This window comes from Patiria miniata, unplaced genomic scaffold (assembly GCF_015706575.1).
Source record: "Patiria miniata isolate m_02_andy unplaced genomic scaffold, ASM1570657v1 HiC_scaffold_2, whole genome shotgun sequence".
Classification (NCBI taxonomy): Eukaryota; Metazoa; Echinodermata; class Asteroidea; order Valvatida; family Asterinidae; genus Patiria; species Patiria miniata.
The window spans coordinates 3,057,620-3,072,511 of NW_024037058.1; the positions used below are offsets into that span (position 1 = coordinate 3,057,620).

Sequence of the window (14,892 nt, forward strand, 5' to 3'; positions counted from 1 at the left end):
ATATTTTACCTTGTGGTTTTGTGTCACAACTAAAAATGTTGCTTAAAGCGGTAATTTCATTCAGGATTATTATTACAGAACTGTTTTCAAACGTTACCAATAAATTAATTTTATTTCAACATTTGTTTCGTACAAATGTTTTGGTTGCCATTCATTGGAAACTATGCAAATTAAGTATTATTTGTGTGGCCAGTTGTGAGCTTTTTAATACTACAGGCATTTGGCAAGTGATTGCGCGTTTGGAACGAATTTAAAATGTAGTGTCCATATACCCCTTAAAAAACAAAAGGACAGACGCCACACTGTACAGCCACAACGAAGACACTCAAGTAAAGAAATGGACACAATCTCTGCTGATACCTTAGGTTTTGTCTTCAGTAATTAAGGAATGTTAGCTGAGATTAATTTCTTAAATTCTTGTGTGTTGTACTTTTTCCTTTGGCTGACCGATGATTATTGTCGATGGGATTTTGACCTTTTCCGCCCTTTCCATTCCCGCTAACATCCCACGGAAGTCCGGTTTCCAGTATGGTGTCTCCGCCTGGTCCTACCGCGTACTCGACCAGCCCTGTCCCGGTGGCTCCAGCCCGGCCAACCGGCCCCACACCAGGAACAAAGAACAAACCACGCGCAGCTTGCCATCACGTCGGCTCCTTTTCATTCCTTTATTTGCGCAATCTGTGAAACACACAGAAGCATTTTTTTGCTGTTTACTGGTAAGAATTACGTCTCGCTCCACAGGAAAGGTGAGGGAGATTCAAACAGCCAGACCACTCATTAATAATGGGAATTTAATTGGGAAAATGGTATTCACACGGATGATTTCACTATGCGGTCGGTGGTACAGCAACTCAGCAAGAAGTCGGCACTCGGCAAAGGTGTGTGGGAGTGGAAAGTAGAAAGTAGTAACAAGTTTTAAAACCGGAAATGCATTGTGGAATGGATTGGCCACGGCCGGTTTAACTTGAGGTGAACCCGTTAAGCGTGACTCAGCATATTGTTTCTGCCTCCACTTCCCGTATCCTCTGCCGCCATCTTGGTGCCGGACCGTCCATTTTGGTTCGTAAATGGGTCTCGTGTTTCTATGGTGGAAGTAGTTTCAAGAGAGTGCTTTTTGGCACTTGAGGACACATCTCAAATGATGGAATGAAGAACACAAGTCCGTCTTTTAGAGGGATGGATTGTTGTTGGCGGTAACTTGAGATCGGCTGCAATAATTTCGGATCTGTGAGCGGATCTGGTTGGCTCGTCTTGCCGGCTCAGCGAGCTTTAACCCAGCCTTTGGGTAGGGGGGAAAGTAGGCTGATCCCGTAATACATGGCGTCTCCTCCTACTTCTCCCTATCGGACGATCCGTCCCTCTATTCGGTATGATTCTCTTGATATCAGCACGGAGTCTGACCGGTAATACGTGTGGTAACACAAGCTCCTACTGTCTGGACCTGGGATCGTTTTTTTGGCGCGAGCGTCGGTTGGTTTCCGGCACGAGAGGGTCTCCACGGCGTCTCCTTACGTCTGCTCACTGATTACTTTTTCTCTCTCAAAGCCTTACATATTTGCCACTCCCCCTGTCTTTCCTACGTCATTGTTTTTGCCTATTTTCCCCCTCAGTTCTTCCAATATCATATTGATTGCTTCTGTCCCTGTTTCGAAACTTTCAGGTTGATTTGCGCTTTAGTTGTATAGAATAAGAACATATGCCGTATCATGTACTTAAGTACCCGTGTCAAATAATCTCCATCAATTTTTAAGGTATCTTTATGCCTGCAAATACAAAGGGAAGTAAATTTTACTCTTTCGACTACTATTAATAGTATTTGCAAGAAGTAGTATCTAGTGAATCGTGTGTTGTTGAATACTTATCAACTGTAAACGTTTGTGTATGCGCTCGATCTTGATATTGACTGACATTTTGTAACCTTCCTTTTTTCTTTCTTTTTAAATTCAACAACAGGTGACACAGCTCAAAATCGACAACAACCCATTCGCGAAGGGGTTCCGGGATCAAGGGACGGGCAAACGAGAGAAGAGGTAAGGAACTTTCAAACTGTCGACCTTGGTGTGAAACCCTAAATTCAAAACGCGGCGATGTTTTATCGCTGTCGTTTATCGGCTGCTGTCGACAAAAGCTGCCTACACATACAAACACTTCAAATGTTCCCATTTTTGTATTAATTTATTAGTCGTCAGATCTGTTCGTCACAAGGAAGTTTTGAATTTCATAACATGTCAGATTTCCATCTGAGGAAAACATACAAAACGCACTGAACTGAGAATTGACAAAGCGTCGCAAGTGCTATAATGATCAAAGATACCATATCCGTGACGTGTAGTCGGGTCCCGTGTACCGCCGACATGTACCCCGAGGGCATGGGGCCGTACAAAGGGGAACTGGGACAATAACACACCACTACAAAAGGATTTACAAACATAAAAAAGCACAAATATGTAGAAAGGAAACGACAGTGTTGATTTGATCGTCGTTGGTTTCGGTCTAGTTTGTCGTTACGCGTCGCCTGGCATGTACTTTTCCCCCTACCTGACAGTCGCAAAAAAACCGTGAATTTCACAGAAAAAAAATACTGATAACAATAAATGGATTCGACTGTTTTTAAAAATCACCGGTTGATAAATTCAAGCAGATTGAATGAATTCTATATGCCGATGTCGAGTTCTATTTTAGCAGAATAAATGTAGCATTTCTTATTGTTTGTGATAGGCAAACGTGTTCACTCAGTGCGACCATGTACATGTATTTGTATATCTGTGTTGCCTGTGCTGAGTGTATGGAAAGCAAATAAAATAAGTGCTTTCGTTTCAAAGAAAATACTTTAAAAAAACACATAGAGAAAGGCATGCAGTTAAACATGCAATGATGTGTTTTCCAATTAACCTCTGTACCGTAGCGTAATGCCGTGTTTGCTCAACACCATGTGCTGGAGTATTTCCCAGATCAGAAGTTAAGAAACAGAAAACCGTTTGTGAAACAGATGCAGTCGATAGCTTGTTGTTTACCCAGCAGACACCCTTCAAAAACTGTACCGACTGTAAACAAACAAGCTGATACAAAAGGCTAAGGCATTGCAGATAAAAATGTATTTCCAACTTTTCCCGCAACTGTTTAATCTAATTAATTACGTTTGGTTAAAACAAGCGGCTGACGAGGTATGAGAGTGAACGACCAAAATCTTTGCAGATGTTGAATTAACGTTAAGAAATAGGTTAATAGGTTGTGAAAGCCTTATAGTACTATGTTGAGCACATCAAAGATAACGTCATATTATTGTATAACGAATTCTCGTATACTAAGCGCAAAACTCTGTAAGCTGTTTGTTTCTGAAGAAAAAGTCCTGGAAAGAAACTGTCTTAGAATTTGTAACAATGAAACACTACGTATTTTCTTTATGTAGAAGGCTTAACCCATGATGACAAACCTATGAATTACCATTGCTGAAATTTTTGTCCTTAAAATGAAACACTAATTATCCTGATCCCTTAATTATCCCATTGTGTGCCTGGGAAATCCATGCCTCATTATCGCTGGAAGCTCGGCGGCTGTTTCATGTCAAGTTCCGCTTTATGTCATTTTTCTACAGGAAATATCCGTCAGCAAGTTACGACCTGGACCACAGGGACCCGGATGACGGTGCTAGCGATCAGGAACCAGAAGCAGGTGAAGTCAGCACGACCAACTCGGAAAAGCACGAAGACAAAGGTGAGAGAACAAGGCCCAATTGAGAATGTGAACCACTTCGGATGGCTTTGAAAGATAGTAGTCTGTGATTTAACCCAAGTTGAAATTTTGACTTTTTTAAAATTGGCTTGAAGACACCGGATCACACCGTTTAAGAAAAGCCTTCGTACGGTGACTACATAAATAAACTTGTATTATTAGGGAGCCTATGCCTCATCTCAGAGAAAATGACAGAAACCGATGTTGATTTCGAGGTGCATTTTTTTATATAAAGAATGAGGCTTAAAGCTTATGCATACATGGCCTGTTAAACACTCATTCAATCTGCCGGGTGCACCTCGTTAGCAACCCGAACACGCACTGAACCACATACCAATTAGCCGCATTAGGCCCCACATCAACCTGCCACCGAATATCCGATTATATCATATCCGATTATTGAATAACCGGTTTCAAAAACATATCCGAAGCTAATCCTGGCTACAGCCCCCCCCCCCCCAATCCATTAGTGATTCACTCATTTGCACCTGACAAGGTCGGGGTTGGAGGAATGATGGCCTGTTAGCGGTGTATTGTTTCACGCTGAGTGACTGTATAATTGAGGATCCACTTACTCAATTTCGGCTCAACTTGATAATATGCAGTCCTACTACAAGAGACACAATTTTATTTTTTAAGAAATAATATTTTTTTTATTATGATATGAAAAATCTTATGTGAGTCATAATAAGTTTTGAGTGACGTGCCCCAGAAAAATGAAGTGGTCTGCCTTGTGTCCCCTATCGGAAATGTTAACTGATTTGCAGTTTAACCATGCGCTGGGTTTTAAGATTGGCATAACTGTTATGAATGATTGCGACTACACTTAATATTGCATTGAATATCTGAAATGTCAAAGCCCAGGAAAAACTATAAAAACTCTCAGGTGGAAAAAATGGGAATAAATACATCATTACAACATATGAATTCATATTTCTCTCTCAAACTAATCGATATCTTTGTCAACCTGCAATTGATGTGTTTAAAACCGAGTAGGACTCCAGTGAACGCTCTGTTTGCTCCTTTCTTGTTATGTTGATGAGCTAAAGCAAATTTCAGGCACTATCCTGAAATTTTTAGTAGATGAATAAATGTCAAATTTTGTTGTTATACCCATTAGCTCTGTGGCTTATATACGGTCACTTGTAGCCATAAGTAGGGGCTTTTCCTTTCAAATAATTTCGCATGTTTTTTCTCATAATGCATTGACTATTTCTAAGCTAGGCTACACGGTCAGTTTTGATTATTTCTTGTTCTTTTGTTGTTCTTTTTCTTCAGTTCTTTCACATCACGAGAGAGACATAGCCGCTAGACTGGCTGCAGACCATGACGAGGTCACGGAGCTGCTTCGCCGGAGAGCCGAAAATGAGAGACGGTGCCACGAGAGTAAGCTAGAAGACGTGGAGATGAGAGACGTCAGCCGAGAGAAGGTCCCCACCCTGGGGGACAGACACCCTCACGAAGACACAGCGGGACATGGAGGCAAATCAGACACTGAAGATCGCATCACGGGTAGCCGCAAACCAGAGACCGGTCGGGAATCGGATAAGAGTGACTTGTCATCCTCATCAGGTCCGAAGAGCGGTGGATCGCCTGGGTCTTTGCTCAACCCATTCCATGCAGCAGCTACAGGCCATGGCCCTCATCCACCTGTGGTCACACCGGTCTATCCGACCCCACATCCGTTTTTCCTGCATCCTCAGATGGCTCTACCCGGTAGCGTTGCCAACCTTGGAGCCATGTCTCACATGATTCCCTTCGTCTCACAATCGTCTGGTTCCTACTCACCATCCTCACATCATTGTCTGGACGTTCATTCTGCATTTGCCCTGAGCGCCCATCAGAGCCTTCTGGCTTCGCAGTCTAGTCTTGCCGCGTCTGGTTTTGGACTCTACTCAGACCCTTCAGCGTTAAGCCAGGCCTACGCGAGCAATGCCTGCACTGGTGCAATATTCAGCGGTCACCCGCGATTCAGGTTTTCGCCCTATGCCTTGCCGGCTACAAGTACGACAATGGTGACCACGGCCAGTCCATTGGCCAGCACGCTCCCCTATGATAACTCTCTTCACTCCTCTAGTTTGTTAGGACATTCGGCCACTTCACCTACAATCAGCACCTCAAAGAGCTCGAGCAGCCCCGGCGCTTCAGTAGTAAGCTCGGCAGCTAGCGAGTTGCAGAGTATACAGAGGATGGTCAGTGGGCTCGAAAAGGAACCTAAGTGACGCTTGCAAGACAAGTCATGACGTCAACTGCAGATATAGATAATTATAACTACTTTGATAACTAGAGACAAATTATAATTGCACAAAGAAATTTAACAAGGTATATTGAAGTCAAATGATAAATTATCCTGGTAGACTACAAGAAACCAAGTGTAAGATTCTTATTGAATATCACTCTGGATTCATGGAAATCCTCTGAAATACCCAGTTATATTGATCTCTTTTTCAAACTTTGATATCATAATAATTATTGATGTGGGCCAACAGTGATCAATTTGTTTCATATTTTTGTCGTAGGCCTAGTGGTGCTTTGTCTCAGTATTAAACAAATCAGAACAAGAAGAACTCAAATGCAGACTTACGAAATGGCTTTCAGTGATTGAAGCCGACCTGTAGCACAAACGCTTAATGTTGAAGGTTTCGTGCGCTGTGGTGTTCCGTTTAACAGCAAACCTCACAGCGCGAGCTATTCCACGTAGTTGTTTGTAGCAAAAAGCCCTGCGTAGACACAGAATAACAAATTGATTTTCTCCATTCGAATTGACATTTTCTTGAAGTTCCTAGTCCATTTTTGAAGTAGCCCTGCTCTGGGTGCATGGTTTTTCTTTTGTTTTTTTTCTTCTGAGAGCGACATCAGATCCAGATGAGGAGGTGATTGTTATTCAGTCCTAGAGATCATGTGAAATCGATGGCCGTAGCGTCATTAGACCCCGGGATAGATCTCCAGTGACTCCCGTGTCTGAATGGAAGGAGTCCTGGGATGAATTCCCGTCAGTCGCCGACTTATTGACAGGGTGTTACACGATCAGTTTGGCGTCGTACAGGCCACAGTCTTGACCCGAGGTTTTTTCTAATTGTCGGATTCTCGATTCTGAAATTTGGGTCAGAAACATAACTTTTAGGGTGTTCAAAAACCATGGGGTTTCGGAAGGGGAATGAAGCGATTCCTGCTGGCTGGGGAGAGTTTACGACGCATTCAACTTGTTGCCATAAGCTTGGTTTAATTCAAAAGTAAATGTTTTCAGTATCCCATCCACAAGGATGTGTTTTGCTGTAGGAATCAATTTGGTTAGCGGATGCATGGCAACTGTGTTGGTTTTACTTTTGATGTATGTGTAGATTGTTGCATTTGTGCAAATTGTTTTCGATGGAAATTGTTCTCAGACCGATATAAGTTATGTAATCCTTCCAAAAAGGGATTCATCCTCGGCGTTATGTTCACAATACCAAGGATATACTAAATTAAAGTGGAATTTCGAAGTAACTGTCAGTTCTTTAGCCTGTAGAAACCGCGCAAGAATCGATTGAAAATACCACAGGTGTTGTCTTATTCGATTATCAACGAAACTGAACGTTTTCCTGATATGCGATATGCGTCTCATTTTTATTAGTGAAATGAATCGGGTATTAATAAATTAAGATCAAATTGTTTTGCATAATGCTGCCTTGGGTGCGCCGCCTTTTAATATAAGGTACGAACGGTAATAGTTTTTAATTTAAGTAAAAATATGAATAAAAAAGACTCAAGAAAACCATTGTACATAAACTTTAAATGGTGTTGGATATATTTATGTTTTGTAAGATAGATACAAAATTACTGGCAATTTCTGCAAGTAAACAGAGTTGTTGTACATTCAGGTTATTTATGAGATAGTTCGTTAATATATTAAAATGCAGTAAATGTTATAGTAATGTCGTCCGCCAAGAACAAAGAATATTAAATTCAAACTAATGCATAATTAGTGATCCCTGTGCAGAGTTCTCGTTGACCTCAAGTCAGACAACGTGTCATGTGCCAAAGGTCAACCGGTCAACCTTTAGTTTCCGGGGTTAAATGAGCTGACATTTGACCTGGATTGGTTCGATTCACTTAAAACTGCTTTCATAATAAAAAAAAACCCAATTTTTTTTATTAGTCGACACATTTAGGCTAATCCTGAAGTCATTTAAAACTGACCCATTAAAATTTAAGTGACTTTCATTGTCTATTTCCAAATGAGAATCAAATTTGCTTTCAGAACAAACAAGGCAATATTATTATTCATGTATAGATTCACAGTCTGCTTTTTCTCTTGTCAGTATTCTTGCTATTCTTTTTTTTTTTTTGGTTCTTTTTTATTATCTTCGTGTGGTGTTTATTAACAAGCCGCAGAATCATTATTCTTATGTGACTGTCATAGAAATCTTGTCCTCTTAGTGTACATTTTGTACTGTATATTGAAATCCAACTCTAGAAATTGGAGGGGAATTATCAGACAAAACGGAGTATACCTCTGGTGGCGATTTACCATTAAAAGCCCTCCAGCGGGCAGTGCCAAATGATTGAAAAAGTGAAGTTTGGTGTCGATCTTAGTCTTATTGTCTACTGTCTGTCTGCCGTCTGTCTGCATTCTAAAATTAGTTTTTGAGAGAACGTCATGTGTGTGAAAAGGGTCTAGAAAGGTTGATGAAGAATGGTTGTGGGTTGGGAAAAGATACTGTGCATGAATCGAAAGGCAAATTGGAGAGAATGCTCGATTTAAAAAAAAAAAACCCAAGCTTTTCATGATGGGCAGTCAAATCCTCAAGATCTGAGCATAAACGGATTTTGTGTGCGTGTGGTTTGTTGGGTGGATTTAGTCGTTTTGTTTTTCCTGGGTCTATAATAATACATGTACATGTAGTGTGTATGGTTAACACTAGTACGTCTGGGTCTATAATAATATGTGTATGATAATGATGACGTTGGTGATGATAAAGTACCAAGGGCCGAGTTGAATTGTTTGCAGGACACACCGATATCCTGGTGCATGTGTTAACGGTGATCATTGTACAAGATGGTCATACACTCCCCAAACTCCTCCCCCTTCCAAGTCTATATTCACCCCTCCCCCTTCCAAGTCTATACTTCCCCCTCCCCCTCTTCTCCGAATTCCCTTGAGAACCATGTAGCAGCATGTCTGTGACTGACAAACTATCTAATCGCGATATTATCAATGAACTAGGTGACACATTATATTTGTTGTGAATTAACTGGTCATCGACTCCTAAGGGGGAGAGTGGGGGAACCGGGCCCAGTTAGCGCGTGAGTCGAAACAGAGACCCGAGGAGCCAGCGCTTAATACACCGACGAGTGACACTAGCAATACCGCCAATTTGTAAACGGAAAGACATCTATTAGGGCTGAAGGGGTATCGAGGCACGGTCACGTTGGGTGCTTGGTTCAAGCGCGGACCGTGCTTTAAAATTCACAGAATTTTTTTTTTAGGATTTTTTTTTGGGGGGGGGGGATTTGTGTGTTGTTTGCAAGCCTTGCTTCTTTGAACTGAAATGAGGACCAAAATAAACCACTAAGTATTTTGCTTTTGAGTTTTCTACAAACACAAAAGGTTGTTGAGTTGAGCCATTTGTTTTCAATTATTCTCTGACCTCGAACGTAAATGATTAAAAATATGAAATATTCCTAGAATGACAATTAGATCTCCAACATGTGGAATTTTTAACTTTCTTGTCGTCATTGTACCATTAAACCTTCATTATAGGTTTGCCTTATCTTAAAATGTTCCGACAATTTTGTTTTAAGGTACCAAGTTGATGTTAAGCCAAAATGTGGAGCTGGCTTTTGGGCTACATGTGCCTGCCAAGGAATTACATGTATATCAAACGTTTCGGGTTCTGGACTACGGTAGAACTGTTACTGATATTTTGAAGTTGCAACAATTTGCGACTCCTGATATGGGCTGTTACAATGTTTCTGCCAACATTTTGTTATGAAATCCTAGATTTCGTACAGAAAAACCTCTATCCAGCAGGTTCATTTGTGATATGATTGGTTCTCCTGCTTAATGTAATATCAGAGTTAAGAGAACTTTCTTCGAAGTTTTCGTGGGCGGCGAAAATTAGCAACGCGCCAGCAGCCAGCCGAGAATTTGGTGACCTCTGGTTTGTCAGAGAAACACCGAGTATTTCCCTAAAATGCTCGGGGAATAGGACAATTTCCCCTGTATGAGTGACTCACAGAGGGAGATGCATACGCATATCACAACTGGATTGAATATACCGCAGCGAACTTGGCTATACGGCATGCATGATCGGCTGGGACTTGCAAAGTGCGTAGTTAAAGTCCTACACAAGCTCAGGGATGTGCACGGTCGATGCGATCGCGCAAATTCGAAGTGTCATCTGTAGACTCCACTTCCCAGATTGATGAACGGATTAAACTTGTCCGATCTCGTGTATTGCTATTTTTGACACAGATTGTTTCTGATCGCTTATGTAAACAAGTGGTTGGGGTTATTATGATACAGAGTGATTCAAAAAAGAAGGCAGAGATACCGCAGTAACTGCATTTCGAAGCAAGGCGTTTTCTTCACACCAGTTGTTAGATTTAAAGTTGGAGTTCCTTTATTTCGTGGTAAAAAGTAAATGCATTGGTTCTATAGTTTTGTTTTCCTTTTGCTAAAAGCCCACAAGTTTTTTTTGTTCTTGACTTATGAAAAGCAAATCACCAGTAATTTTCTACGGTGAACTTATACTATCTTTAGGGCTGCCGATTATAAATAAATGGCATCTAAGCCATAATCTTGAGATAAAGGTGACAAAACTTTAAAGAACAAAACCCAGAGAGGGTGGGAAAAATGAAGGTGCACTCGGGAGCAAAGCTATTAAGATCGCGGAACACTCAGCGGTGTTTAACGTGCATTACACCTACTAGACGTACTCGTGGGAACATTGTGTATTTATAATGGGAAATTGGCAACTTGTTACGCCATGGGCCTAACATCATAGCTGGCTGGCTGGGCATTCCTAACATTAATCAGGCACAGGTTTTGACGTCGAAACCCTCACTCGGTCTAGTAGGGTGGGATATGGTGTGGGATATGGTATGGGATGAAGCCAACCATATCGCTGGGTAAGATGATGAATAAATTGGTAGGTATAAAAATACCAGGAAGTGTTAGAGTGTTTGAGCAGAATTAGGCCTACTTAATGCTGGGACGTGTCAATGACTTCGGCATGGCACACTGAGAAAATGCCTGCTATAATGGCTCAGCCCCAAGGACGTGGAGGGAATCACGTATTTCTCAGTCCAGAATTCGGTGCGAGACGACCCCGGCCGTCTATGTAGGTCTCTGCCGTTGTAAACCCATCAGCGGAATGGTAAAAAATCTTGGTCAATGCCGACACAGGGTCGATGTACAACCAGCACTAGCTGTGGCCTCCGTACAGCAGGCAACCGTAGTCCCATGAGAGAGGCCAGCGGACGGTGCAACCTCTGGCGTCGGTGAAATCTGTGCCGCTTGACGGGGGTAAGTATCCGGGGTGAGCCAGTGACCAGGAAATTACAAGCGCCTGCGTTATATCATCACAACCCATGACAGGCGGCACACTTGTACTTACACAAAGTCATATTTCAGGCTCAATTTTTCCAACATATGTATGATTAAATACTAATGTGTGGTTTTGTTGCTACATGTATACACAGCGTTACAGGGGGGCTTGTGGGGAAATGGTTTGTGGTGACCCGGAGTCGCTTATGCCGGGCTTTTTTATGGCTTGTACCGAACCGATAAAAAAAGTCAAACAGGAGGGAGTTGTAAAAGGGTGTGCCTTCTGCCAATGTCTGGTTTGGTTTAAATCAAATTACTTCAAGACTTCTGTACAGGTTTATAGTAAAAACGATTGAAACTTAGACAAGAGGGGACTTCTGTGCCTTGAAATCAAACAACAATCAATACTAGTATATGCGATTCCCAAAAACGAACAACAGCATTTTCAAAGTGTGGCATTGATGACGGCTTTAAGGGAATACACAACATTTGCAAACATCGAAAAATAAAACTACCAAGTTTTTAAGAAATACCTTACTAGGATGTTGGTAAATGACAGTCTAAAGCATCCTGTAAAATTATGGCACCTGGTGTGAAGCCATTTTTAAGAAAATGGTATTTTTGTATATATTGCCAACGGTGGTCGTCCGACCACCGTTGGGAAAAACCTAACTATATTTCAACTACTGCTCCAAAGTTACCTTTTTTCAGTCCAAATTTTGTTTGGTATTGGTTACATGTTCATGAACGGGTGCAGGCCAGCTAGACTGGTTCCCTCACCTTACAATTTTCTGGCAACTATAAATTGATCCATTTTATATTTAGTGGAGTCAGGGAACCAGACTACTTGAACAGTTTTGTTTTTCTTGGTTTTTCCAGCATTTTCGAACACAAAACTTCAAACATGTCAGTGTAACAATATTTGATATATTATACTAACCCCTCAAATACTCCATTTCTGAAAATTACAGCAAAAGCCAATGATGTACATTCCCTTTAACTTTCTTGAAGAGTTAGAGAGATAACCAGACATGTTAAAACTAAAAGCTACAACCTCAGGTTAGGTTTTCCGTCAAGTCAAGATAATGTTAACTGGATTTTTGTCCATACCCGTGGGCGGCAGGCTGCCATAAACCTTACAGGACATGGGCACTGACGGAATTTATATGCCATTTTACGGCCCGGCCCAACACTGACTTCCTTCATGTTTTTCAATTTCGTGTTATAAGGTTGCATGTGTTCGGGAACTCTTAATGTAAACCAATACAATATAAATTTCTCATTAGGAAAAGTATCGATGTACATAGAGAAGCAATGGGGTGGCTTATACAACACTTGTGAAAAAAAATCTGTTATGGCAAAAATTGTAAGTATCAGACATCAACCTACCAAAATGTAAACAACTAACTGGAAAAAATCCTGCTTTGCGAATAACCTCGATTCTAGTACCGACCCGAATACCCGCATGTATGCTCGATACTTACCGACCACTAATCGATTCTCAGCCGTTGTTATCTCGGCCGGTGGTTTTTTTCCCCCCTAAGAGGAGACACTTGACGGTCACCTGTTCATATTTGTTTTCGTTCACTCGAGTCGAGGACCCCAACATCTCAATGGCGCCATCATTTTGATATCAGTTGTGATAAATTGATTAATGACTTGGTGATATAGGCGCGAAAACTGGTACCCACCAATGTACATTGTACATGTACTCCCGTCCCAAATAACACAGGCTGTGTGAACGTCTATTAACCGCAACCTTACCGTTACCATATTACACCAATGTGGCGCTTTACAATTTCATGCATGCAGTCTCTCCCTTCCACAAAACACTGTTACTTAAAGTGTTAGCAGTGGTATTAAATAACAGGGTGTACTCATATTAGATGGTGGCAGAAAACTCGAAAAGTCGAATCCAGATTTTGATGGTTAACGATTCTATAAAAGAGATAAGAGTTCATGTTTTGAAGTTTTGACGATTACCAATTTACCAGGTATACCGTATAGGCACAATATGGATTGAAATATGTGGTTCTATTTATAGGATTTTTACTTTTTTCAGATATTTGAGTTTTTTTCAGGCCATATGTCATTATTATTTTGTTCTTTAATTTTTTTCTAATAGGGCCTATAAATTACTTCTTTTGAAGACCAGATTTGGAGAAGTTAGTTTAGAGAAATATATAGGCAACTTGAATATTAATTGTGTTGTCATGAAGAGCTATTGATGGATTTCATATATGGTATAATAAAAGTAAGATGGTATAATTATCTGAACAGAATAAAAGCCAAAAGACCAATCCAATATCATTTTTTTGCAGATATCCTTGCAGTGGGGGTACCCGTAAGCTATACTTGAACTTCCTTTCAAGAGTTTTCCCAGAGTGGAATCAAATGTATTTTCATCTCACTGATGGTCCAGCAAACTGACATGAAATCTCAACGGGTTGCGATGAAGTTATTATTAGAACGGATCTAGACCACTGACGAAGGATGACCTCATTTTCAGCAGGATCACACGTCATATCTGTATGTCCCAAAACTACAGGGGATTAAAACAGAAATGTCGAAGTACCTTTAGAGATTAAAACAAATTCGGATTATCCCATCATGAGTGCGATGTATCCAACGCCTGTACAGACACTGCAGGCTGCGGGGCAAAATATAGCAGCCATTTCGTCTTATCTCCCTACCCCTTCCCCCATGACGCGTAAGCAGAGATCTCCCGTCCCCGGTAAGTAGGGTGTGGGCATGGGGGTGAGGAACACTAGTGACGGCAGGCCAGGGCAGTGGCAACATGGTCTCTGTCACTCACCACCCCAAACCGACCGATTCCTGCCGGCCAAGGACTTGGGGGAAGTCCACAGCCAAAGGATTTATGTATTTCTGCAGTGGCTTTGTTGGTTGGTAATTAGCTGGTTATTGGCATCGGTAAGTCATCACAGACATCATAATCATAACCACGATGCAGTATGGCATGTACCGCCGGCCTGTTGCCACTCACCCAGCTTGTTTGTCTCCAGACCTTTCCCCTTTCTTTCTCTGTTTTTCTCTCTGAACAAGTTCATTCCCATGGTACATTTCCATGCGGAATGTTGGCAGGTGGTAGACCGTGCATGGGAAAATGTTCACGGCAGTTCCTTCATGTAAATGCTAATGTCAGGACTGCGCCCACCCAAAGTTGTGGAAAACTTTTTATCGGTCTTGTGCTTTCGGACTAAACACATCGATAACAATAGGCAATGTCTTTTCTCAGCACGGCGTTGCTGGAAATCAGACAAATCAGTCCTCACGAAACATATTCCTTATTCCATTGATTCCTATCTGTAACTGCAAGAGTCCTACTGCATGAGTGGTGGCAGTCACCCTGTGGTTCTGGCTCCAAACTGTAACAGGAATATTTAAAGAAAATTGCGATATGAACCGGCCCAAGGACGGATCCAGAACCAAATTTTTTTTTGGGGGGGGGGGGGCTCGAGTGTTTGTTTTTTTAAAAGGTGAAGGGGATTAAGTGCAGGCCTATATTATTCATATTGTACGCTATTTCCACATTGTAATATTAAAACTAAAAGGTAGGCCTATGTGTTGCTGATGCCCTTGCCAGGGAAATAGGCCTACGCAAAGTTTTA

At 41.5% G+C, this 14,892-nt stretch overlaps 1 protein-coding gene across 4 annotated transcripts in view; it reads left to right on the forward strand.

The window, feature by feature from the left end:
• Positions 1–8,289, forward strand: part of LOC119727010 (T-box transcription factor TBX2-like) — a 41,933-nt gene extending 33,644 nt beyond the window's left edge. For all 4 annotated transcript variants that reach the window (XM_038198889.1, XM_038198891.1, XM_038198893.1 and 1 more), the window contains 3 exons: positions 1,954–2,030; positions 3,596–3,714; positions 5,011–8,289. In XM_038198889.1, the coding sequence (XP_038054817.1) occupies positions 1,954–2,030; positions 3,596–3,714; positions 5,011–5,954 (1,140 nt within the window). In that variant the 3' untranslated portion in view covers positions 5,955–8,289. The remainder of the gene's footprint in view (positions 1–1,953; positions 2,031–3,595; positions 3,715–5,010) is intronic.
• The last annotated feature ends 6,603 nt before the right edge of the window (positions 8,290–14,892 follow it).